Consider the following 26,224-nt stretch of genomic DNA (forward strand, 5'->3'; position numbering starts at 1 on the left):
GATAGATGCCATCAGTTTAATTATGTTGAAGAGCTGGTCTTATTAAGAATTACACCTTAAGGAGGACAAGTAAAGGGAGGATTACGTGGTAACAAAACTTTTCCTCTGACTGCCACTGCATCTATCTTCTTGGCCTCTCCCAGTTATCTTCAAAGAGTTTATGTGTGTGTAGAAGAAGGAGAGGGCTTTCTTCTCTATTCTGTGGCAAATTATAAACTCACATTCTGCTTCTTACTAAAAAAGGGTAAGAAATACTACTGATCACCCAGGGCGGACAAGCCCCTCTGGTATAAAAAGCCAATAAAAATGATTGTGTATAATGGAAAATCATTCAGAGTCTGTGCCATTCGGTGCATCATTGTTTGGAAATTTGTCTTTTTAAAAATTTTTTAATTCTTCAGCTAAGGCAGCAGAAGAGGTGATTTATTGTATGCTTGTTATACTCAGCCACAAGGGAACAGAGAAATAGTACAGAATGTCACAGTTCCAGGGCAAAGAACCAACATGGGCTGTTTTGGTTACAAGCAAGATGGGTATCAGAGGTAGCATCCGTGATCAGATGGTGATGGAAGCTCTAGATCCACTTAGACAGCAGCATGCAGTCCAACAACTTGTACCAGCATCTCCAGCCTCTGGCATTCCATGTTTCTGGGTACACAAGCTACTGGTTGATTTGGCCTTCTGCCTCATCTTTCTTCTTTTACACTTCAGCCTGTGCATTCGCGTCTTCCTCCACTTGGCTCTCACGGCACAGAGGTTTCCAAGAAGATGGCACTAAGGCCGAGAGAAAAACAATTAAATAAAAATATGTATAGGGCACTGGGATTCCTAGCATAGTGAGTTGTATAAATTATCTAGTGAGATGTTAAAAATGTTTTTGAGGTTTTGAAAATGTTCTCTAACATAATTGATGAATTTATAACATAGAATTCTTTTTAATGTACATCATTTGCCTTTTCGTTTTCAAGAATGTGCTTCACCTCATTTGCCTCTAAGACATCGCATTTTATAGGTATGAGAAAGAAAGAGGGAAAGTCATGGCCCATTCCTTTCTCATTACTGATCAGATTCTTGGCAGCTGCCTCTTGAATTTTTTTCTGCAAAGATATGATTTTTCTACCTGTTAATTACTTGCTCACTGTAGATATTTCACTTCTACTATACAAAACCACACTTTGTGTTTAAGTCATTTTTCTTTGGCTATTTGTTCAAGTGCTATGTGAGTCCTAAACTGTAATCGGGTTTCCATGGAATAGTCTTTGTAATTTCTTACGTTGTCTAGGTTTTTTGTTGCACTGTCATAGTCTCCTTTTAGATAGTGTAAGATTCCCAGTTCATAGTAAGTATATGGCACCAAATAGTGGTCATATTTTAATAATTTCTTCTTTTGAATGACACAATTAAAGTAATACTCAGCCTTTGAATATTTGCCTAAGTGTTTCAGGCATAGGCCTTTCAGTAAATTTAATAAACTTATGTCATCTGTGCCATACACTTTATGTGGATTTTCTTGTAAAAGGTCTTCTCCTTTGTCGATTATTGACAGCCAGCTTGAAATAAGCTCATTCTTTTTGCTCATGACTAGGAAACCACTCCAGGCATATATGAACTCCAGAAGGGGCTGGGCTGTAAACCAGCCTGTTGTAGTACCATAGCGCTGACCCTTCTCTGCAACAAACTTCTCTATTGGCACAGCACTGCCTAAAAATTTGATTTTCAGGCTTTCCACTTTTAAGAAGAGAGAGTTCATATCCTCACTTACTGATTTCACAAAATCAGAAGGAAGCAAAGCCAGGGTGATAGCTTTACTGTACACGTATATTGCCTTGGACCATCTGCTGTGTTGAGACAGTAGATTGGCGTAGTGGTAAGCCTGCCTCCAATCCTGCAGTAAAATGTGGCACCACATGAATTCCCAGTAACAGAGGTGATGAACCTGCTTCCATTCATTCTGAGTAAAAATGCACTCCTGTAATTTTAACTGTGCATTTTCAAAATCTCCTTTCAGCATACTAGAACGTGCATGGAAAAATTTAAATATGACACAGTTTGGAAATTTCTGGAGGTAGACTAGGAAGAGATCCTCTGTAGCAGAATTGTAAACCTTTTCAACACCAAAAGCTACATAGACATAATTGTAATAAAAGAGTAGAGTCAAAAGACTTAAGATATTATTTATATGGGTTTCAGATGCACTCTCATGAAGCAAAGCCAAGCCCACTTCTCTATCACCAGAATATCCAATAATATTGAGTAGTTTAAGTGTCTTTGGTGGCATAAGTGATAACATCAAATTGAATGCTCCAAGTCCAAATTTTATACCTCCAACCAGGTGTTTGTGAGCTTTGCTGTGGTTGTCAGGGATCTGTGTTAATACTTGTTCACAGTCTTTGTATATGTGGTAACTTGACCCAACACTGATCCCGCTTTTAAGAAAAGCAAGCATGCTCTCCTCCTGTAAAAGTGACACAAAGGATTTCAACATCAAACACTCAGCATAACAGACTTCTGCATGCAATTCCTCTTCTGTGATAGCTGTTATTCCCTGTCTACTTACTAGATGAGACAATGTCATTTTAGTTTTTTTTCGGAAATTGTCACAGGTTTTCAAAGCATCCTTTGCAGCCATCATTCCAATCTGTAAATCATGTGGCTCAAAAGTCAGTATGGCCTTGACAACCATAAGGATACCATACATTAGGGAATGGTACATGCTGTTTTTAGACCATGGATGAATGAGATTTATTGCATCTGAGAATCTATTATTTAGAAATAAATACAATCCAGTGGTGCATTCTTCCAAGGAAGATGGTAGATTCATCGTCGTTGCCACAGGGATACTTTCACAGGCATCTTCAAACTTGTCCTCCTGATTACTTTTTATTTTACTTAGAGTAAGTGACATCATTTGTTTCCCCACTTACAGATGAGAAATATCTGAAGTGGAAGTGGAGTGACGTGGTTGTAATGAGGGTAGCTCCTGATCTCCTGATTGAGGTCACTTCTTCCACACAAAGCTCAGTCTGAGGTGTTGCTGTTAAAATAGAGACAAACAAACAACTATCTGTAAGGTGCGGCATTAGGATATTATCATCTATGTCAGACAAGGGGGGGAACAAAAAATAATTTTAGTTACCCAGAAGATGCATTTCTGAAAAGTTCAAATCGGCCGGGCGCGGTGGCTCAAGCCTGTAATCCCAGCACTTTGGGAGGCCGAGACGGGTGGATCACGAGGTCAGGAGATCGAGACCATCCTGGCTAACACGGTGAAACCCCGTCTCTACTAAAAAAAATACAAAAAACTAGCCGGGCGAGGTGGCGGGCGCCTGTAGTCCCAGCTACTCGGGAGGCTGAGGCAGGAGAATGGCATAAACCCGGGAGGCGGAGCTTGCAGTGAGCTGAGATCCGGCCACTGCACTCCAGCCTGGGCGACAGAGCAAGACTCCGTCTCAAAAAAAAAAAAAAAAAGTTCAAATCATTTGGAAGGTACTAAACAAAACATGCTTTTTAAAAAATTTCTAAATTCAACTATAGATGAGGAAAAAATGGTTTTTTAAAAACACTGCAGGCTGGGCGCGGTGGCTCACGCCTGTAATCCCAGCACTTTGGGAGGCCGAAGTGGGCAGATCACCTGAGGTCAGGAGTTTGAGACCAGCCTGGCCAACATGGTGAAACCCCATCTCTACTAAAAATACAAAAAAAATGAGCTGGGCATGGTGGCGCGCACCTGTAATCCCAGCTACTCAGGATACTGAGGCAGGAGAATCGCTTGAACCCGGGAGGCGGAGATTGCAGGGAGCCGAGATCGTGCCATTGCACTTCAGCCTGGGGGACAAGAGCAAGACTTCGTCTCAAAAAAACAAAACAAAACAAAACAAAAACTGCAAAGTAAATCCTTTGTAAGCAAAAGAATTCTTTTGTAACCATTCCTCCAACATATCAATTTCATAAGATCATGTTGTAGAACTGTACTGTGATAGCTGTAAAATTTCTCTATGGAGGCCGGGCGCGGTGGCTCAAGCCTGTAATCCCAGCACTTTGGGAGGCCGAGACGGGTGGATCACGAGGTCACGAAATCGAGACCATCCTGGCTAACACGGTGAAACCCCGTCTCTACTAAAAAATACAAAAAACTAGCCGGGCGTGGTGGCGGGCGCCTGTAGTCCCAGCTACTTGTGAGGCTGAGGCAGGAGAATGGCGTGAACCCGGGAGGCGGAGCTTGCAGTGAGCTGAGATCCGGCCACTGCACTCCAGCCTGGGCGACAGAGCGAGACTCGTCTCAAAAAAAAAATTTTTTTTCTCTATGGGAAGGCCTTGGGGGACAAGAATCTGGCCAGAAAAGGGAATGTATGTAGCTCTCTATTTTCTTTCCTTTTTTTTTTTGAGACAGAGTCTTGCCCTGTTGCCTAGGATGGAGTACAGTGGCGCGATCTCAGCTCACTACAACCTCTGCCTCCCAAATTCAGGAGATCCTCCCACCTCATCCTCTCAAATAGCTGGGGCTATAGGCATGTACCACCATGCCCAGTTACCTTTTTTTTTTTTTTTTTTTTTTTTTTATTTTTTTGTAGGGATGAAGTTTTGACATGTTGCCCAGGCTAGTCTCGAATTCTTGGGCTCAAGTGATCCACATGCATCTGCCTCCCAAAGTGTTGGAATTACAGTTGTGAGTCACTGCACCTGGCCTAAAACTAACTTTTAATGAAATGAAACATTATGGTCAGTTATATAGAACTTTGGACGTGGAGAGAGTTGTATAAACCTAGAAAGATTTCCTAGCATTGTTTCTGTTAGAAAAAAGAAATTCAGACTGGGTGCGGTGGCTCACGCCTCTAAACCCAGCACTTTGGGGAAGCTGAGACGGGCAGATCACAAGGTCAGGAGTTTGAGACCAGTCTGGCCAACATTGCAAAACCCTGTCTCTACTAAAAATACAAAAATTAACCGGGCATGGTGGAGGGTGCCTGTAATCCCAGCTACTCGGGAGGCTGAGGCAGGAGAATCTCTTGAACCCGGGAGGCGGAGGTTGCAGTGAGCCAAGATTATGCTATTGCACTCTAGCCTGGGCAACAAGAGGAAGACTCCATTTCAAAAAAAGAAAAAAAGAAAAAGAAATTCAAATATTAATAGTTGGGCCGGGCGCAGTGGCTCAAGCCTGTAATCCCAGCACTTTGGGAGGCCGAGACGGGCGGATCACGAGGTCAGGAGATCGAGACCATCCTGGCTAACACGGTGAAACCCCGTCTCTACTAAAAAATACAAAAAACTAGCCGGGCGAGGTGGCGGGCGCCTGTAGTCCCAGCTACTCGGGAGGCTGAGGCAGGAGAATGGCGTAAACCCGGGAGGCGGAGCTTGCAGTGAGCCGAGATGGCGCCACTGCACTCCAGCCTGGGTGACAGAGCCAGACTCCGTCTCAAAAAAAAAACAAAAAACAAAAAACAAAAAAACAAATATTAATAGTTGTTATCACAGCATTAATAAAGTATTTGGTAGGAAATCTTTTTTTTCTACTAGGAGTCATTTAATACCTGGATACTGGGGTGGGAGTGGGTACCATGGAAGGCCAATTACAAATAGCAAGCTGGGATTACAGCCAAGAGCCACCACACTGGGCCTTAACCTAGCTTTTAAAAGGTTAGTGATTACTGTTGCTAACAACCTGAAACATAACTGAATCTTAAGTGTAAAAGCATGCATTTATCAGGCCAGGCACAGCCAATTAGCTTGCTACAAAAGCAAAACTCCGTCTCAAAAAAAATAGAAATAAAATAAATAAATAAAAGCTAGGTTAATTATACATTTATCTCACAGGCTCAGTTCTGAGTGGAAAAGCCATGTAGCCCATTAGAAGGGACATTCTTCTTTTTCTCCTTTTATTTATTTATTTTTTTGAAATGGAGTCTCGCTCTATCACTCAGACTGGAGTGCAGTGGCATGATCTCAGCTCACTGCAACCTCCACCTCCCAAGTTCAAACAATTCTCCTGCTTCAGCTTCCCGAGTAGCTGGGATTACAAGTGCGTGCCACCATACCTGGCTAGTTTTTGTATTGTTAGTAGAGACGAGGTTTCACCATGTTGGCTAGGCTGGTCTCGAACTCCTGACCTCAAGTGATCCACCCTCCTTGGCCTCCCAAAGTGCTGGGATTACAGAAGAGAGCCACCACGCCTTGCCAAATTTTTGTGTTTTTAGTAGAGACAGGGTTTCACCATATTGGCCACGTTGGTCTCAAACTCCTGACCTCAGGTGATCCACCTGCCTCCACTTCCCAAAGTGCTGGCATTATAGGTATGAGACACTGCGCCCGGTCCTATTTTATTTTTTTTAATTTGACATTTTTATTTTTCTTTTATTTTATATATAGAGATGAAGTCTTGCTATGTTGCCTGGGCTGGTCTCAAACTCAAATGAGTTCAAGCTTGAGTTCAAGTCTGGGCTCAAGCAATCCTCTGACCTAGGCCTCCCAAAGTGCTGGGATTACAGGCATGACGTGCTGCACCAGCCTGTATTTTTAAATGTTTGTCTTCTGACTATGTTTCTTATATCTGTCTTCACCACTGATTATGACTGGCACTTAGTCATTAAACTAAATTATGCTGGGAGCAGTGGGTCACGCCTGTAATCCCAGCATTTTGAGAGGCAGAGGTAGAGGTGTGCTGAGGTAGGAGGATCATTTGATCCCAGGAGTTCAAGACCAGCTTGGGCAACATGGTGAAACCCTGTCTCTACCAAAAAAAAAAAAAAAAAATACAAAAATTAGCCAGACGTGGTGGGGCATGCCTGTAGTCCCAGTTACTCTAGAGGCTGAGGTGGGAGGATCACCTGAGCCTGGGGAGGTCAAGGCCACAGTGAGCTGTGTGGGTGGATGAGACTCTCTCAAAAATGAAGAGAAGAGAATAAAAGAAAAGAAAAGAGAAAAGAAAAGAAAAAAGAAAAGAAAAGAAAAGAACCTAGGCTGGGCACCGTGGCTCGCCGGGACCAGTGGCTCACGCCTATAATCCCAGCATTCTGGGAGGCCGAGGCGGGTGGATCACCTGAGGTCAGGAGTTGAGGTAAGGAATGTGGTGGTACATGACTATAGCCCCAGCTACTTGGGAAGCTGAGGCACAAGAATCGCTTGAACCCAGGGAGCAGAGGTTGTAGTGAGCTGAGATCGCGCCATTCGCACTCCAGTCTGAGCAACAGAGTGAGACTCCGTCTCAAAAAAAAAGAAACAACCTAAATTAACATTTACCAGATAGTTATGATTATTTTCAATATACATATACTATAACAAATTTAAGATAATCATTTAACTGTTAATACTACAAAAGTCAGGAAAATGTACCAGTGAATACAAAGGACTGATGTCCTTAAAGTAGAAAGAGTTCCTATGAATCAGTAAGCTAGAACACACACCCCAACAGAAAAAAAAAACCAGCAAAGGACAGAAACAAATTGCCAATAAGCATAGCATTCAACCTCATTGTAAATCAACAAAATACAAATTAAAAAATATAAGATTCTTTTTTTTTTTTTTTTTTTTTGAGATGGAGTCTCTCTCTGTCACCCAGGCTGGAGTGCAGTGGCACGATATTTGCTCGCTGCAACCTCTGCCTTCCGGGTTCAAGCAATTCTCCTGTCTCAGCCTCCTGAGTAGCTGGGATTACAGGCGCATGCCAGCATGCCTGGCTAATATTTGTGTTTTTAGTGGAGACAGGATTTCACCGTGTTTGCCAGGCTGGTCTCGAACTCCTGACCTCGTGATCTGCCCACCTTGGCCTCCCAAAGTGCTGGGATTACAGGCGTGAGCCACCATGCTCGGCCAAAAATATCCTTTTTTAAAATTTTTATTTTTAGATGGAGTCTCACTCTGTCGCCCAGGCTGGAGTGCAGTGGCACAATCTCAGCTCACTACAAGTTCTGCCTCCTGGATTCACGCCATTCTCCTGCCTCAGCCTCCCAAGTAGCTGGGACTACAGGCGCCCGCCACCACGCCCAGCTAATTTTTGTATTTTTAGTAGAGACGGGGTTTCACTGCGTTAGCCAGGATGGTCTCCATCTCCTAACCTCATGATCCGCCTGTCTCGGCCTCCCAAAGTGCTGGGACTACAGGCGTGAGCCACCACGCCCAGCCCAAAAATCCATTTTTAAAATCAAATTTGGCAGATTAAAAAATTAACATCCAGTATTAAGGAAGGTAGTGAGAATCAAATACTATTGCAGACTTGTTTTTCACTTCAGCATTACCTGTAACATAAAACATGAAAGCAATCTAAACTTCTTACAAGAGAGGATTCCTATATAATGGATACTATGCAAACAAAATGCTGTAGAAGAATATTTAACGACTTAGAAAATTGTTTATGGCATAATGCACTGTATTAGTTGGGGTTCTCCAGGGAAACAAAACCAGGAGGATATCTATATCTATATCTGTGTTTGTATCTGTATCTATCAATATCATCTATCTATTGAGATTTAGTGTAAGGAATTGGCTCATGTAATTACAGAAGTGAAATAGTTTGAATTTGCAAATCTATCAAAAAATGAAATGTCAATAAACTACAGGATTTTTAAAGAAAACAGTCACAAATAGTGACTGGGAAGGTATAAACTGAATGTGATTTTTAATTTCTTTTTTTGAGATAGGGTCTTGCTGTCTCGCCCAGACTGGAGTACAATGTCATGATAGCTCACTGTAATCTCTGCCTCCCAGGCTCATGCCATTCTCCTGCCTCAGCCATCCAAGTAGCTGGGGTTACAGCTGCATGCCACCATGCCTGGCTAATTTTCGTATTTTTAGTAGAGATGGGGTTTCACCCTGACCTCAGATGATCCTCCTGCCTCTGCTTCCCAAAGTGCTGGGATTACAGGCGTGAGCCACCGCACCCAGTCTTGAATGTGATTTTTTTTTTTTTTTTTTTTTTTTTGAGACGGAGTCTTGCTCTGTCGCCGAGACTGGAGTGCAGTGGCCGGATCTCGGCTCACTGCAAGCTCCGCCTCCTGGGTTTACGCCATTCTCCTGCCTCAGCCTCCCGAGTAGCTGGGACTACAGGCACCCGCCACCTCGCCCGGCTATTTTTTTGTATTTTTTACTAGAGACGGGGTTTCACCGGGTTAGCCAGGATGGTCTCAATCTCTTGACCTCGTGATCCATCCGTCTCGGCCTCCCAAAGTGCTGGGATTACAGGCTTGAGCCACCGCGCCCGGCCGAATGTGATTTTTTAAAAAAGATTCATGGGGCCAGGGGCGGTGGCACACGCCTGTAATCCCAGCACTTTGGGATGCTGAGGAGGGTGAATTAGGAGGTCAGGAGTTCGAGACCAGCCCGACCAATGTGCTGAAACCCATCTCTACTAAAAATATAAAAAATCAGCCAGGCATGGTGGCGTGTGCCTGTAATCCCAGCTACTCAGGAGGCTGAGGCAGAAGCATAGCTTGAACCAGAGTGGCGGAGGTTGCATGCCATTGCACTCTAGCCTGAGCAACAGAGCGAGACTCCATCTCAAATAAAAAAAAAAAAAAAAAAGAGGCCAGGCGCAGTGGCTCATTGTGTAATCCCAGCACTTTGGGAGACCAAAGTGGGCCTGGGCCTAGGAGTTCCAGACCAGCCTGGGCAGCATAGTGAGACTCCCTTCCTCATCTCCCCCGCCCCAACCATCTCTACAAAAAAATTAAAAGCCAGGAGTGCTGTTGCATGCCTGTAGATGCAGTTACTCAGAAGCTGAGGTAGGAGGATCCCTTGGGCCTGTGAGTTCCAGGCTGCAGTGAGTTGAGATCACACTCCAGCCTGGATGGGGGAGACAGACCCTGTCTCAAAAACAAACAAACAAAAACCCACGCCACTGTGTCCTAGAATTATTCTGTCTGGTTACATACCATGGAAAGTTGTTTACTGTTGCTTTTGGCATTGTTTTTTAATTGTTTTGTAGAGATGGGGGTCTTATCATGTTACCCAGGCTGCTTTTGAACTGGACTCAAGCAATCCTCCCGCTTGGCCTCCCAACTGCTGGGATGGCAAGTGTGAGCCACCGGGCTCAGTCTATTGTATTTTTATGCACAAATATCCTTATTCCTTCTTTAGAAAAGCAGCCCCCGGGCCGGGGAGGGGGGTGGCTCACACCTGTAATCCCAGCACTTTGGGAGGCTGAGTCGGGCGGATCACGTGAGGTCGGGAGTTCAAGACCAGCCTGACCAACATGGAAAAACCCTGTCTCTACTGAAAATACAAAATTAGCTGGGTGTGGTGGCACATGCCTGTAATCCCAGCTACTCGAGAGGCTGAGACAGGAGAATCACTTGAACCCAGGAGGTGGAGGTTGCAATAAAGCCGAGATCACGCCATTGCACTCCAGCCTGGGCAACAAGAGTGAAACTCTGTCTCAAAATAAATAAATAAATAATAATAAATAATACAATTATTTAAAAAATAATACTACAGACAGGGTCTTGCCATGTTGCCCAGGCTGGTCTCGAAGTCCTGAGCTCAAGCCATCCACCCACCTCTGCCTCCTTGAGTGTTGGGATTACAGGCATGAGCCACCTCACCTGGCCATTTCATAATACAATGTAACATTCCTTAGAAAACTTTACCATTACCTAGATTTTACACACCTAAACCATCCATTTAGGTAGTATTTGTACCAGTGGGGCATTCCTACATCACATTATTCCTTTTCCTAGTTTCACTCTTGAAGTTGGTCAGAGCACTGCAATTGTTTAACTATTGCTCTCTCTCTCTAGCCTCTCATCTTTTAGTACTGACAGTTGTCCAGTACTTGGCTAATGAGAAATTAATTTCTTTTTTTTTTTTTTTTTGAGACGGAGTCTCGCTGTGTCTCCCAGGCTGGAGTGCAGTGGCCTGATCTCAGCTCACTGCAAGCTCCGCCTCCCGGGTTCACGCCATTCTCCCGCCTCAGCCTCCCAAGTAGCTGAGACTACAGGCGCCCGCCACCACGCCCGGCTAGTTTTTTGTATTTTTAGTAGAGACGGGGTTTCACCATGTTAGCCAGGATAGTCTCGATCTCCTGACCTCGTGATCCACCCGCCTCGGCCTCCCAAAGTGCTGGGATTACAGGCTTGAGCCACCGCGCCCGGCCGAGAAATTAATTTCTTAATACAGTATGAAAGAATTATGAACATGCCTCTTCCTTCCCAGAATGTCCTAACAGCATTCTAGAGGAAACAGAAAATCATGAAATGTGGAAAAAGTAAAGAAAGCTGAATATAGCTGTTTGACTTGACCTACAGTACACACACACACAGCACATACATAGATACATATTAAAGACTAGTATTTGTTAGCATAGGCTACTTATTTATATTAAAAATAGATTATTGGCCTGGCAGAGGGGGAAGCTGGGGTCCAGGAGGCGGAGTCCGAGGTCTGCCCACTTCTCGCCCTGCCTTAAAAAAAAAAAAAAGATTAATGTGCAAAAGGTTTAAATTTGTTTTTCCTTTCTTGTTTTAACATTTTCACATTCAAGCTCAAGTGATGATAATAATGATGATAATGACTTAAAAGTGAAACTGAAATGGTGAGAGAAGTAAGATTAAAAAGGGAACTTTTTCTTTAATATTTATCTGGAAATACCAAATGTAGAAAATGCGGATACATTTTGAAGACTGCTGTAAAAGGCTTATGAATTACTCCGCTTTCCTAAACTAATAATACTGTTAAAATTTAACAGTAGTAACATGTTAATAACTAATAATTCATATTAGGAAATATTACAATATTTGAATTAAGTACTTTTCATATTCAAACCATCTGAGAATGTAATCTAAATTTAACACAGATTTCCAGAGGCAGAAACTTATGTGGGTGAATGTGAATTCAAAAAGAATTAGCAGGAATGAAAGTTCTCTGCACAGTAAAATCTCCCTGATTTGGATTGACATTTAGTGAAAAGAATTGGTTGCCTGTTCTTAGAGAAAGAGTGTTCAGTAGAAAGTAGAATAGTCTGTGGAAATAGTATACAGTACTATGATTTTTTCATGGTAACCAGATTAACAAAGCCTGGCCTTATACTGACCCTGCTTTCATAGGGATAAATAGTATGTAATTAGTTTACTGAACACCTGTCTCCAAGACAGGCATGTCTGTGAATCAGGATTTGAAAGCAATTGGTTATAAATTTTAAAACTGCTTCTGTTTACTATTACTTGCTTAGAAATTTCTTTAGTACAGCTATAGACTTTTTGTTTTGTTGGTAGAGATGGGGGTCTAGTTCTGTTGCCCAGGTTGGTCTCAAAGTCCTGGCCTCAAGCAATCCTCCCACCTCAGCCTCCCAAAGTGCTGGGATTACCGGCATGAGCCATGAAGCCCGACCTAGACTTTGTATTCAGAGTCAAAAAAAGTTTATTGAAGTTTATTAGGAATTATACAGCATAATATGCACTGTCTTTCAAGCAGTTATCTACGCTTGGTTCAACAGTAATTTTCTTTTTTTTTTGAGTCAGAGTTTTGCTCTTTTTTTTTTTTTGAGACGGAGTTTTGCTCTCGTTGCCCAGGCTGGAGTACAATGACGTGATCTCGGCTCACTGCAACCTCTGCCTCCTGGTTCAAGCAGTTCTCCTGTCTCAGTCTCCCAAGTAGCTGGGATTACAGGCATGCGCCACCACGCCCAGCTAATTTTGTATTTTTAGTAGAGACAGGGTTCCTCCATGTTGGTCAGGCTGGTCTCGAACTCCTGACCTCAGGTGATCCACCAGCCTCAGCCTCCCAAAGTGCTGGGATTACAGGCGTGAGCCACTGCGCCTGGCCTCAACAGTAATTTTCATAGCTTCTTAACAGAAGAAATAAGGCTGTACAGAATTTATATTCTATCTTTCAGTGACTATATAATTTTTTTTTTTTTTTTGAGACGGAGTCTTGCTCTGTCGCCCAGACTGAAGTGCAGTGGCACAATCTCAGCTCACTGCAACCTCCGCCTCCCGGGTTCAAGCAATTCTGCCGCCTCAGCCTCCCGAGTAGCTGGGACTACAGGCAAACGCCGCCACGCCAGGCTAATTTTTTGTATTTTAGTAGGGACGGGGTTTTACTGTGCTGCCCAGGCTGGTCTCAAACTCCTGAGCTCAGGCAATCCGCCCGCCTCGGCCTCCCAAAGTGTTGGGATGACAGGCGTGAGCCACTGCGCCCGGCCCCTATATAGTCTTTATAATTATTGTTTAATTCTTTTTTTTTTTTTTTTTTTTGAGACGGAGTCTCGCTCTGTCTCCCAGGCTGGAGTGCAGTGGCCAGATCTCAGCTCACTGCAAGCTCCGCCTCCCGGGTTCCCGCCATTCTCCCGCCTCAGCCTCCCGAGTAGCTGGGACTACAGGCGCCCACCACCTCGCCCAGCTAGTTTTTTGTATTTCTTAGTAGAGACGGGGTTTCACCATGTTAGCTAGGATGATCTCGATCTCCTGACCTCGTGATCCGCCCGTCTCGGCCTCCCAAAGTGCTGGGATTACAGGCTTGAGCCACCGCGCCCGGCCTATTGTTTAATTCTTTTGAGAAGAACCTTGTTAAGACAAACATCACCAAGACTAAGTGAGAACACATATACTCTACAGAGCTTCTATTTCCTTCCTAGAGATTTTCCTGAGACAGACTAATTCTCTCTATAACTTAACCTATTTAAAAAATATGCAGAAAATCATAGCATGACCTGGAGAGAATCCATGCTTTATTCACCAACTAGGCCTCCTTTCCCTGTACTTTACATTCCACACCTATACACACCAAATGAAGTTGCTGAAGATGAAAAAGATAAAAATGCAAATACCTAAAGATGTCCTTTTTTATGTACATTTCCAACTTTTGTGTATTCCAAGAATTTACGATGTAATGTCTATGTTTCTAGCAAAAAAGAACTATTTCTCTATTTGTAGTTGGTGTCTAGAGCAATTCTAATGTAAAGAAGTTTTGCATTTATTTGGTACTATTGAGTGGCTGAGCCGCAAGGCTGCTATTTCCACTGAGTGGAGATACAAAAAGATGACTTATGAGTCCCAGTCCTCAGGATCTGAGTATTGGTGGATCACACGTGTTACAAAACGAAAGCATTAGGAAGTGCAAATCAGTTACTTTGAGCTTCAGATGCAAATAATTTCCAAATTGTCACTGCCCAAAATGCTTTAAACATTCAGGGTTTTGTCACAATTTCAATATAACGGGGGGGGGGGGGGGCGGGACCCCACAGCTCTATTCCTTTGTCTTTCAGACTCCAAGAACTCAGACCGTGGTGGTGACAAACTGGTGACTGACTGGTTGAGAAGAAGTTGGAGGGGGCGTGCAGGGCAGGAGGCTTTACCACCAGTCCCTGGGTGCGTCATCCTTCCTAAAGCCTATGGTGTAAAAACCACCACTCAGAATGGCGGGGCTCATGGACTTTTCACCAGGGCCAAACCTTCGATTACCTCTGATGAGCCCCAAAGATCACAGAGTAGCTGACTAGGCCAGGTCCCCCAAACGGAAAGGTGCGACGGCTGCAACATCAGCGGTTAAATGGTACAGCCTTTCATAGGCCGGTCTAATGCATCCGTACTAAGATTGTTAAGGCTGAGGGTCCCTAGACTGGGGAAAACGAATGGAGGCAGGGGGTAGGGATACGGGAAGGAAGACAAGGAGGGTGTAGAAAAGGGGGAGAGGAGGGGGCGGGACAGCATGGGGAAGGTCTCAGGTTTACGGGCGAGATCGTGGCGTTCCCATGGAAACGTATCCCTCCGCCCATGACCCGCGTGTTCGTTTCTTCAGTTCCTTCCGCGTCGTTTCTCGGCTGTTTCCGCCCAGCTCCTTTGTGCCGCGCAGAACAACGGGATGACGCATGCGCAGAGTCCAGCGGCCGCATATATAAATGCGAACCCGGGCTCTTCCTCGTAGTGCCGCCGGGACTGTTGGCGGGTGTGGGTCTGTGTCAGCTTTTGCGTCACTCGAGCCCTGGGCGCTGCGAGCCGAAGAGCCGAGCACGCGGGTCGGTCATCATGTCGCGTTACGGGCGGTACGGAGGAGGTAAGAGGCTGGAGTCCGGTGAGGGACGTTGCTGTGGGTGTAGTGAGCACTGCGAGGCCGTAGGGTTGGCGCGGCGGTTGGGAGACGGTTATTCCGCGTGCGTAATGGCGGCTTCGGCGCACGCCATACGAAGCCGGAGGCAGCGGGGGCGGGGTGGTGAAGGGAGACAGAGGATGGCGGGTGTACCTCTCTGCCGAGTTCCGTACTCTCGTGCATTTTTGTGGCCCAATCCAGCCTGAAGCAGGGTTGAGATCACGGTTTTCGCGTTGCCTTTCTCGGAGCCGCCCGGCGGCCCCCCCTCCCCCCGCCCTCGGCGGCGGCTGCCATTTTGCGCACATTGACGACCGTGGTGGCGCATTTCCTCAGCGCTTTCCCGCCACTTCAGCGGACAGATGTGGCCGCAGCCGTAAGATCGTGGTTGTGTTTGAGAAGGAACGAAATTGACAGCTGTGAGCTGCGTGTTCTCGTCAAACAATCGGTTAAATTGCGGAATGGGAATGGGGACGTAATCTGCGACTGGCGGCTGGTTTCTTTTTCTCTTTTAGTTCTTTCGAGCACGGTTTATGGCTCTGGGGCGGGGAGCTGGAGTCTTGGGCGAGCCTGTGCCTGGGGCGGTTGCCGCGGAGGAAGAGAGCTGGTGCAGCCCTGCTCTCCCTGCCCGGCCCCTACTGAGGCCCTCCCGCCGCCGACGCCGCTGCCGCTGCGGGCCCGCGCGCTCCCCGTGCGCCCGGGGCTGCCGGGACTCATGGGCGGGGCGGGGCCGGGCCGGGTCCCGCCCCACGCCTCGGTGTATCCTACCACGCATCTCTGTGTTCGGGAGGGTCACTTCGCATTATTTAGAACGTTAAGAACTTTGTGAAAAGTCTAGTTTTTCAGGGATTTGCGGACTTTCACCAGTTTTAGGACTAAGTTCAATCTTGGATAGAGGGCATTTAATGTGCTTTACCCTATCTTGAGGATGGCCCGTTTTAAGGCAAATAATTGATTGAAATTTGGGCCAGGTTTTGCATAACGTGCATTCTTCTATTTGCGTTTTTAAACAGAAACCAAGGTGTATGTTGGTAACCTGGGAACTGGCGCTGGCAAAGGAGAGTTAGAAAGGGCTTTCAGTTATTATGGTCCTTTAAGAACTGTATGGATTGCGAGAAATCCTCCAGGATTTGCCTTTGTGGAATTCGAAGATCCTAGAGATGCAGAAGATGCAGTACGAGGACTGGATGGGAAGTAAGTAAGATGTTATGAAACTTCTGTTCATTAAAATATACTGTGGCTAGATAATAAACTTAGTGCTAAGCTTGGATACTGAAGTCTGGAAGAGACCTTAAATAGCTAGTCAGAGTGTTACTTGCTAAAGGCACACGAAGGTTAAAGAAGATAGCGGAGATGGATTTAGGGCTTAGTAAAGACCGCCAAAGTTTGTGAGGGGGAAGGAGTGGTTGGAAAGAGTTCTTTTTAAATCTAGAAGTCCTGAATATATTTTTAACTGTAGAATTTTGTTAATTTACTTTTATTAGAGTGATTTGTGGCTCCCGAGTGAGGGTTGAACTATCGACAGGCATGCCTCGGAGATCACGTTTTGATAGACCACCTGCCCGACGTCCCTTTGATCCAAATGATAGATGCTATGAGTGTGGCGAAAAGGGACATTATGCCTATGATTGTCATCGTTACAGCCGGCGAAGAAGAAGCAGGTATTTATTTTAATAAAGGAATGGTTGGTATTCTAGTTAATCAAGTAATTCTTTTATTAGCAAGGCAGAAACTAGTGTTTTTCTATAAACTTGAATGTTAATTGTACAGGTGTATTTTACAATTTTTGTTTAATTAAAAAAATGTTACTATATTAATAATCAACCTGGTCAAAACCTTTCAGGTTTCTTCGTTTGAGTCAGTCGCCTTGATTCAGAATGTCACGAGCCTTATGATATCATGCTGAGGCGCCTTGCAAATCCGACAATTAAGATCCTCCTAGACCTTGAGGTGATCAGCATAAGAGGCCAGATCCCCTCGAGTCATCTACACCTAGCTTCACCTTATTCTTTAAAGGGCAGAAAATTTGAGACGGTGATCGCCGTAACAGTAAATTTGGCTTACAATTGGGGCCCCCCTCCGGTTTAGAAAGAGGAACACCAGATTGACCACATTCCCAACTAGAAAAATCTTCTTGCGTCAATCAAGCCTCACCTGGCTCATTTGGCTGTCAGTTTGATCGTCGTTAGATTGAAGAAAACATCTAGATGCAGCGATCGGCTATAGATACTTCTAGATCGTCTAGATCTACTAGACCATGGGCCAAAGAGGGTCGACCTGCAAACTTGCAAGGTTTATTTTAAATACACATTACAGTGTTTTATATTATGTAATTCTAAGTTGTAATTCAGCTTTTAACAAATCTTTTTTTAGGTAGTAAAAAAAAAAAAAAAATACTCAACAACTAATAGGCCCAGAGTTTATTTCCAAATGAGACTCTAAATTTAAATAGTTTTGAGATTTGATTTCAGCAGAGGCACACAAACTCTTAAAAACGAGTTATTGTCTGACATTTTGTTTTTTCTCTAACTTGAAAAATAGGTCACGGTCTAGATCACATTCTCGATCCAGAGGAAGGCGATACTCTCGCTCACGCAGCAGGAGCAGGGGACGGAGGTGAGATCTTGTTTAATTGAAGTCTTTCTGTATTATTATTAAATTCACTGATAGTCCAATACAGAAAGAAAAAGCTCACTAATTTTTTGGAGACAGGGTCTTGCTCTGTCACCCAGGCTAGAGTACAGTGGCATAATCACGACTCACTGCAGCCTTGACCTCTTGGATTTAAGCAGTCCTCCTGCCTCAGCCTCCTGAGTAACTGGGATTGTAGGCACTGCCACCATACCCAGCTAGTTTTTCTTTTTGTAGAAATGGTCTTGCACTGTTTCCCAGGCTGGTCTCAAGCTCCTGGGCTTGAGACCAGTGCTGGGATTACAGGTATAAGCCATTGCACCGTTCCCCAATTGAAGTCTTAACAGGCCAAAAAAAAAATGTGGAGATGGACTTAAAGTTCTTTATTTTAGGTCAAGGTCAGCATCTCCTCGACGATCAAGATCTATCTCTCTTCGTAGATCAAGATCAGCTTCACTCAGAAGATCTAGGTCTGGTTCTATAAAAGGATCGAGGTATTTCCAGTATGTAACACTTTCTTTTCTTACTTGTGTTTGGGTTGTTCACATCTTCACAGCAGTAGAGTGTCTTAAAGACATAATTCAAATGGATTGTTGCAGGGAATATTTGAGATGTAAAAGTTTGGAATTGATATGTAACTTGTAACATAAATATTAATCTAGTTTTACAGATGAAGAAAAGGGCTACTAGAGATTTTAAGGCTTGTTAGAGAGGCCATGGTGGTAGAGAAAGGTCCAAAGCAACACAATTTTAGTGAACACTCTGGATAGGCATATTGCTATAAACTTGTGGCTTCAGATTAGATGATACTAGCTCTGAAAGATGGTAATTGATTTTCCCGACAAAAAGGCCTGTTAGAACCAGGAAAAGAGATTAGAAGCAAGTAGAAACATTTCTCATTTTTGGAATGATGGTGTTGATTGGAGACACTGGAAAGTTGGGGCAGTAGTGTGTACATACAAATGAATGTGGATTTTTTTTTTGGACAGAGACCTGAAAAAACAAACTTAAGAACCAGAGCTTTACTCTTTGTAGGCGGCCTTAAAAGGAGATAGAGTGGAAAAAATTGTAAAATGAGTATTGTAATATGTAATTAATAATATTCCAATATTGTGAGACAGAGCCTCGCTCTGTCGCCCAGGCTGGAGTGCAGTGGTGCAATCTCTGCTCACTGCAAGCTCCACCTCCTGAGTTCACACCACTTTCCTGCCTCAGCCTCCCTGGTAGCTGGGACTACAGGCGCCTACCACCACGCCCAGCTAATTTTTTGTATTTTTAGTAGAGACGGGGTTTCACCGTGTTAGCCAGGATGGTCTTGATCGCCTGACTTGTGATCTGTCCGCCTCAGCCTCCCAAAGTGCTGGGATTACAGGCTTGAGCCACCGCGCCTGGCCCAACAATATTATCTGTATCAATGATAAAACAGTGGTACAGAATGCTACTGGGAGTTAAATTGCTGTTTAGTAGCACAAAACCTTTAAATGCAGGAACTCTGAATCTTGTGGTCTATTTGAGAAAGCTATGGACTATCTCATTAGATATATTTAAAAGATAGATATGTCCGATTTGGTTTGTCTGACAAATTGATGGCTCTCAAACGTAACGATCCAGGAATGTAAAGCCTTATTAAGTGGTGGCTTTCTTCTCGTCTGGCCTTATCACCTGAATTAGTCTCAGTTCAGGGGTCTGGTTATTTTCTTTTTTTTTTTTTTTGAGATGGAGTCTCTGTGTGTCACCCAGGCTGGAGTGCAGGGGCGCAATCTTGGCTTACTGCAAGCTCCGCCTCCTGAGTTCATGCCATTCTCCTGCCTCAGCCTCCCCAGCAGCTGGGACTACAGGTGCACAACGCCATGCCCAGCTAATTTTTGTATTTTTAGTAGAGACGGGGTTTCACCATGTTAGCCAGGATGGTCTCTATCTCCTGACCTTGTGATCCACATGCCTTGGCCTCCCAGAGTGCTGGGATTACAGGCGTGAACCACCACACCAGCTGGGGTCTGGTTATTTTCATCCTGCCTTAGCCTCCTGAGTAGCTGGGACTACCATTGTGCACCACAGTGCCCAGCTGAGGAATCTGTGCCTTAAGTGAGGTTAGTTTTGCTTCCTTCATACCAGTCTTATCAAATGAAAACCATGTGTTTCCCTTGGATGTTACACAGTGTTTGAGAATATTCCTGTACGGGAACTGTAACCAGCTGAGTGATAGAAACGAGTAATTGAAATGGTGGTTCCTTATGTCTCATAACAGTTTGTTTGAAAGTGTGTTTAGAATAAGGCAAGTGGTGTATCTTGCTTAGTCTTAGCTTCTCTACGCCTAACCTACCTAATACAGTGTTGAGTAGTTGTTTAAGGAAATTCCTTTGGATAATTGATATAATTGTGTTTTTCACTTTTTTATTAAGATCCCCGTCGAGGTCAAGATCAAGATCCAGGTCTATTTCAAGACCAAGAAGCAGGTAGGGTAAAAATTTGATTATGCTCTTCTAGTTATATGGCACCAATATCCAAAGAGTTCAAAGTGTTTTTTAATTGTTGAAATTTTAAGTGTTAACTCTAAACTTAGTTGTTAGTGGGAACACAGTACCTTATTTGTGTATGTCCTATTTATTACTGACTGACTTTCCCTGAAAAAGGGAATGTAAAACTGTAGTGAGAAAGACGTTTGTGACTTTGGGGATTATATTAAAGAGGCCCTTGTTAGAACTGATAGGTGCATGGAGAAGCATCCTGAAATTAATATGCAATGTAAAAGATTAATCATGATACAGTAATTGATTCATTTTTTTGAAAAACAGTTGTTGGAAGATTGGCCTTTGTTAGCAACAACTGGTAGGATGTTTTTCAGTTTAAGTGCAGTCTGACATTTTAAGCTTAGGACCTTTGGGGGTTTGTTTTACGGTATTGGTGACTACAAGAAAGGGATTGGTTAGTACTCTTTCTTTAATAGAATTTCTCATGTTTTGACAGCCGATCAAAGTCCAGATCTCCATCTCCAAAAAGAAGGTAAGCTAAATGTTTTGTTGCCAGATCTTGCCTGTCAAGTGTGGCCTCTGCAGAATTTGTTTGCTTACTGCTTTGCAGTCTTTGAGCTCTTTGGAGAATTGGTGCTATATAGATTAAAATACTATGCTAAGTTTCTGAAATGATTGCTTTTCTTGATTCAAGAACATTAGTTTATACTTTAGCTGGAAATATTTAGTCATAAAATGTTAGTGTGATTATGATTGGTCCTGTGAGTACTTGGTAGAAATTTTGGTAAGAAACATGCCTTTTCCCCACATGTAATAGATACAAAGTGAGGAGACAAGTCTTGCAAATAGTTACCTGCATAGTGCTAATGACCAGAAAACTTCAAATAGTTGTCATATTTAACTGCAAGTTGACCTTCCAATTTTGACAAGGAAGATAGCCTAATTTTTTTTTTTCTTTTTTTTTCGAGATGGAGTTTCCACTCTGTCGCCCAGGCTGGAGTGCAGTGGCACAATCTTGGCTCACTGCAGCCTCTGCTTCCTGGGTTTAAGCGATTATCCTGCCTCAGCTTCCTGAGCAGTTGGGATTACAGGCCCACCACCACGCCTGGCTAAATTTTTGTATTTTTAGTAGAGATGGAGTTTCACCATGTTTGGCCAGGTTGGTGTCGAACTCCTGACCTCAGGTGATCCACCTGCCTCAGCCTCCCAGTGTTGGGAGTACAGGTGCGAGCCACCGTGCCCGGCCAGGGTAGCCTAATCTTAAGCCAGGGACAAAAGATGAATATGTAAGTCTCATGACATTTTTAGGTCTTTGCTATAGGAAATTAGTACTTTAGGCTACCTTTGAATTTATTGAAAGTTAGTACGTGTACATGAGAGTTTCAATTGACACTAATTGGATCCAAACCTAATGTTTTTCTTTTTAGTCGTTCCCCATCAGGAAGTCCTCGCAGAAGTGCAAGTCCTGAAAGAATGGACTGAAGCTCTCAAGTTCACCCTTTAGGGAAAAGTTATTTTGTTTACATTATTATAAGGGATTTGTGATGTCTGTAAAATGTAACCTAGGAAAGATAATTCAACCATCTAATCAAAATGGATCTGGATTACTACTCTGTAAATTCACAGCAGTAAGATAATATAAATTTTTGTTGAATGTATTAACATCCTATGGTCTGAAAATGTGGGTTTTTATTTGGCACATTTAAATAAAATGTTTCTAACTAGATTTTTGATTTGTGTTCAATATTAACACATCAATTTGACGAATTTCAGAGTCAGACGTTATAATTGTTAACCTTATTCATACAGACCTACATTCAGAATTGAAAGGTGTTGGTTAAGTCTTGAACATCACTAACTGTTCTATACATAAAACTTGGCCAGGATCTTAAGGGACTTTGAAAATTAAATTTTACCCTTGTAGCTTTGGGTAAGATGACCTTGAGTCCCCTATAATATAGCATGACTGCATCATGACAGATCCTTAAGTTAGCTAATCCGTTTGAAGTTGGTGTTAGTAGGTATTGTCAAACTAATGATCAGTGGTCAGGCTAGTGGGACCGCTGATCTGTCTGTAAATGAGCATGACAGGAACTAAGCAAAAGTGATTAAATGTATGACAAATAGGGAGAAACTGATTTCTGGATGATCTTTATACTAATTGCAGCTTTCAGGCTACTACTAGGTGGCATAGTGTCAATTAGAACTCCCCAACATAGGGGGAATTCTACTCAATGGTCTTTCGTTTCTTTGCTTTCTACATTAGTTATAACCAGTTTTATACCAAAAAAATGCATGTTTGAGGAATTGTCTGAAATAGGGACAAAACACCATGTAAACCAGCTTTGCAAAATTTTCCAGCCCAGATACTACTCCTGTATTCAAATGGATTGTCTTATTCTGAGCAAAGACCTGGTAATCTTCAAGCTAGGTTTTGCAGTTCCCAACCACCAACATTCTTCTATTTTGCCAGGCTGGTGCAAAGTAATTAAAGATGTCAATCAGAAATGTCAATGAGACTAAAGTGGTTTTGTAAATCTCAGCTATATTTAGCAACACTCCATGTAGCTTATTTTTTTTTGGTAGCATCTGGTAGACCTTAGAATGTTATAGCCAGTAGGTTCTTTATTCAGATTTTAAATATATTAAGAATAGTAGGGCAGTAACAGTTACTTTTGAGAGTTTTCTGGTCAAGCTTTTACCAGGCATTCTCTAGCCTTGGTACAAAAAAAAAAAAAAAAAACCCTGCTGGTTGCACAGATACCTAGGCTTGTCCATTTTATGCATTTCAGCAAAGTCATTGGATACCATTGCAACTTGGGAATACTGGTCTGCATCAAGTTTATTTGGTAGTTTGATCGCTAGTATGTTGGAAGTTATTTGGATTCTTTGTTTTTGGAATTTTGACAACTGGCTGAATTATGGTTGGTATAAAGTTATGTGTATAATTGGCAGGCTTATTTATCTGTTGCACTTGGTTAGCTTTAATTGTTCTGTATTATATAAAGATAAGTTTACTGAACAATAAATCTGCAGAGATTGAACAAATAATCCTGATACTTAATTTTTGGAAGCGGGAGCTCTCAGCCAAAAGTAGGAGGCATTAATCCTGTAGCTTTAGGATGGGCAGCTAGCAGCGTCCTAGAAATGAGCATTGAAAGGCTAAAAAGGGTATGGAGGAGGGGTAGGGGCAAAAATGGTTTTAAACAAATTCTACCCTTGGGAAGAGGGCTGTCTGGGCGCTCTTACGTCACATGCAACCTGGCACCCCTGTTACTGATCTCAAAATAAGCTTTGGTGCATCTCCCACTTGTTTTCTGTGATTGGAACTGCCAAATAGATGCTGATTTGAAAAGTGCTGGTCCAGACTCATTCCTTCTAAACTTATAGCCTAGCACTGATGAGGAATCAGTTTTTTTTTTTTTGAGACGGAGTCTCGCTCTGTCGCCCAGGCTGGAGTGCAGTGGCGCGATCTCGGCTCACTGCAAGCTCCGCCTCCCGGGTTCACGCCATTCTCCTGCCTCAGCCTCCCGAGTAGCTGGGACTACAGGCGCCCACAACCGCGCCCAGCTAATTTTTTGTATTTTTAGTAGAGACGGGGTTTCACCGTGGTCTCGATCTCCTGACCTTGTGATCCGCCCGCCTCGGCCTCCCAAAGTGCTGGGATTACAGGCGTGAGCCACCGCGCCCGGCCAGTTTTTTTTTTTTTTTTTTAAATTTAAAATTTTTTTTTGCCGGTGCGGTGGCTCACACCTGTAATCCCCCAGCTACTTGGGAGGCTGAGCCAGGAGAATTGCTTGAACCCAATTGAATAGAGGTTGTAGTGAGCTGAGATCGCGCCACTGTACTCCAGCCTGGGCGACAGAGGAAAACTCCGTCTCAAAAAAAAAAAAAAAATTAGTGTTGCAGTGAATAACTACAGTACACCACTGACAGGTGAACATGCTTATCCAGATCATCCTCGGAAATGGAATTGCTGAGTCAAAGGGTATGTGCATTGTGATTTTTGCTGGGTATTGTTGGTTTGCCTTCATGGCAGTGTATAGGAGTACCTGTTTCCTTGAATCAATTCCTACCTGATGGGCTATCAAACTTGATTTTTACCAATCTCAAGTTGAAAAATGCTCTTTCAGCATAGATTTTTTTTTTTTCTTTTTTAAGACGGAGTCTTGCTCTGTCACCCAGGCTGGAGTGCAGTGGCGTGATCTCCGCTCACTGCAACCTCTGCTTCCTGAGTTCAAGTGATTCTCCTGCCTCAGCCTCCCAAGTAGCTGGGATTACAGGTGCCCACCACCACGCCCTGCTAATTTGTACTTTTAGTAGAAATGGGTTTTGCCATGTTGGGCAGGCTGGCCTTGAACTTCTGACTTTAGGTGATCTGTCCGCCTTGGCCTCCCAAAGTGCTGGGATTACAGGCGTGAGCCGCCGTGCCTGGCCTCAGCATACATTTTTTTTTTTTTTTTTTTTTGAGGCGGGTTCTCACTCTGTTGCACATGCTGGAGTGCCTTGGTACAATCGGCTTACTGCAGCCTCTGAACTCCTGGGCTCGAGTGATTCTGCTACCTGTCTCCCGAGTTGCTGAGACTACAGACATGCACCACCACACTGGGCTTATTTATTTATTTCTTATTTTTCGTAGAAATCTCGCTTTGTTGCCCAGGCTGTTCTTGGACTCCTGGGTTTAAGTGATCCTCCCATTTTGGCCTCCCAAAGTGCTGGGATTCCAGGCGTGAGCCACTATGCCCGGCCAAGTTTTACATTTTGAAGTGGTTGAAAAAAAATTGTTCACGTTTTATGACATGTAAATTGTGTGAAGTTTGAATTGTAGTGTTTATAAAGTTTTATGGAAACAGCCATGACTTTGTTTGCTTATCGGCTGTGACTGTTTTTGTGCTAACAGTAGTGGAGTTGCCACAAAGCCTAAAATATCTACTCTCTCCTTTTCATTTTATAGAAAATATTTGCCAGCCCCGGGTTTAGACATTTGTCTTCAACTTTACAACTTTCAAAACAATTTTTACCTGGAGATCTTGGGTACCAAGATTATTTGTAGGGTTGCCAGGGCCTTACTAAGATAAGACTTTTGGTCTGGGAAGACCGACTTCTCCAGGACTCATTCCTTGAAGTGCTTTGTGAAGCTAGGGGGCAAATTCTAGCCAAACACATTTACACACCATAAAATTGGTGAATGAGATCATAGTAGGGAAAACTTTTACTCTAGGACAGTGGTTCTGATTGCTAGTTGTAGACTAAAATCACCCAGAGTGCTTAAAGACATTTGAATGAAAGAATCACTGAGGGTGGTGAAGCCTGGGTATTAATCTAAACATTTTACCTGGTGATTTTTTTCTGAAAGCATCTGTCACCCAGGCTGGAGTGCAGTGGCATGATCACTTGACTCCCTGACCTCAGGTGATCCTCCTGCCTCAGCCTCCCGAGTAGCTGGGACTACAGGCACGTGCCACCATGCCAGCTAATTTTTGCATTTTTTTTTTTTAAAGATGGGGTTTCGCCATGTTGCTTAGGTGGGTCTTGAACTCCTGGGCTCAAGCATTCCACCACCCTCAGCCTCCTAATGTGCTAGGATTACAGGTGTGAGCCACAGTGTCTCGCCTCTCCCTTGGTTCTAATATGCAACCAGAATTGAAAACCACTGCTCTGGAAGTGGTTTTCGTTATTGAAGATTGGCTTGGTTTATTCTATTATAATAAGGAAGTAGCAGCACTCACACGTGTTTCAAAGAAGGATTCTACTAAGTGTCCTCTAGGTTTCTCTGTCTCCAAATGATCCCATGCTGGAAACAAAACTGAAAAAAACAGAAACGGCATTTTAATTTATATTAGTACCAGTAGAGGTCACTGTGCTCAAGGAAATAATCATCTTTAAAAAAAAGTTAACGTTCTATTCAGAAATTTTGTTTTTTTTTTTTTTGAGACAAGAGTTTTGCTCTTGTTGTCCAGGCTGGAGTGCAATGGCGTGATTTCCGCCCACTGCAACCTTTGCCTGCCGGGTTCGACCTTTTTTCCTGCCTCAGCCTCGTGAGTAGTAGGGATTATAGGCATGTGTCACCACGCCCGGCTAATTTTGTATTTTTAGTAGAGATGGGGTTTCTCCAT

At 43.5% G+C, this 26,224-nt stretch overlaps 3 protein-coding genes across 14 annotated transcripts in view; 1 reads left to right on the forward strand and 2 right to left on the reverse strand.

Moving 5' to 3' along the window:
* On the reverse strand, positions 1–25,914 carry LOC102140271 (tetratricopeptide repeat protein 39B). Its single transcript, XM_015433772.4, has 2 exons — positions 25,838–25,914; positions 1–3,034 (listed from the first exon to the last, which is right to left on the reverse strand). The coding sequence occupies exon 2, from the start codon at positions 2,906–2,908 to the stop codon at positions 1,187–1,189; it is 1,722 nt and encodes a 573-aa protein (XP_015289258.3). The 5' UTR covers positions 2,909–3,034; positions 25,838–25,914; the 3' UTR covers positions 1–1,186.
* SRSF7 (serine and arginine rich splicing factor 7) lies at positions 14,844–23,156 on the forward strand. 12 transcript variants are annotated; one of them, XR_012422478.1, is made up of 9 exons: positions 14,844–14,976; positions 16,020–16,200; positions 16,491–16,667; positions 16,850–16,956; positions 17,548–17,622; positions 18,030–18,140; positions 20,040–20,093; positions 20,605–20,640; positions 21,536–23,156. XR_012422478.1 is itself a non-coding variant. In XM_045369470.3 (8 exons), exons 1-8 carry the CDS (start codon positions 14,949–14,951, stop codon positions 21,588–21,590), a joined length of 717 nt encoding a protein of 238 aa, XP_045225405.1. In that variant the 5' UTR covers positions 14,844–14,948; the 3' UTR covers positions 21,591–23,156. The 12 variants fall into 12 exon arrangements, 7 of the variants coding, with proteins under 7 accessions (XP_045225405.1, XP_005576133.2, XP_005576134.2 ...); XR_012422480.1 differs by having other exon boundaries at positions 18,030–18,131; XR_012422479.1 differs by lacking the exon at positions 20,605–20,640.
* The window catches only part of GALM (galactose mutarotase), an 82,876-nt gene continuing 82,428 nt past the window's right edge, over positions 25,777–26,224 (reverse strand). The window contains exon 7 of the mRNA XM_005576082.5: positions 25,777–25,914. Within this exon, the coding sequence (XP_005576139.3) occupies positions 25,861–25,914 (54 nt within the window). The 3' untranslated portion in view covers positions 25,777–25,860. The remainder of the gene's footprint in view (positions 25,915–26,224) is intronic.

The sequence above is a fragment of the Macaca fascicularis genome, chromosome 13 (genome assembly GCF_037993035.2).
Source record: "Macaca fascicularis isolate 582-1 chromosome 13, T2T-MFA8v1.1".
In the NCBI taxonomy this organism is placed as follows: domain Eukaryota; kingdom Metazoa; phylum Chordata; class Mammalia; order Primates; family Cercopithecidae; genus Macaca; species Macaca fascicularis.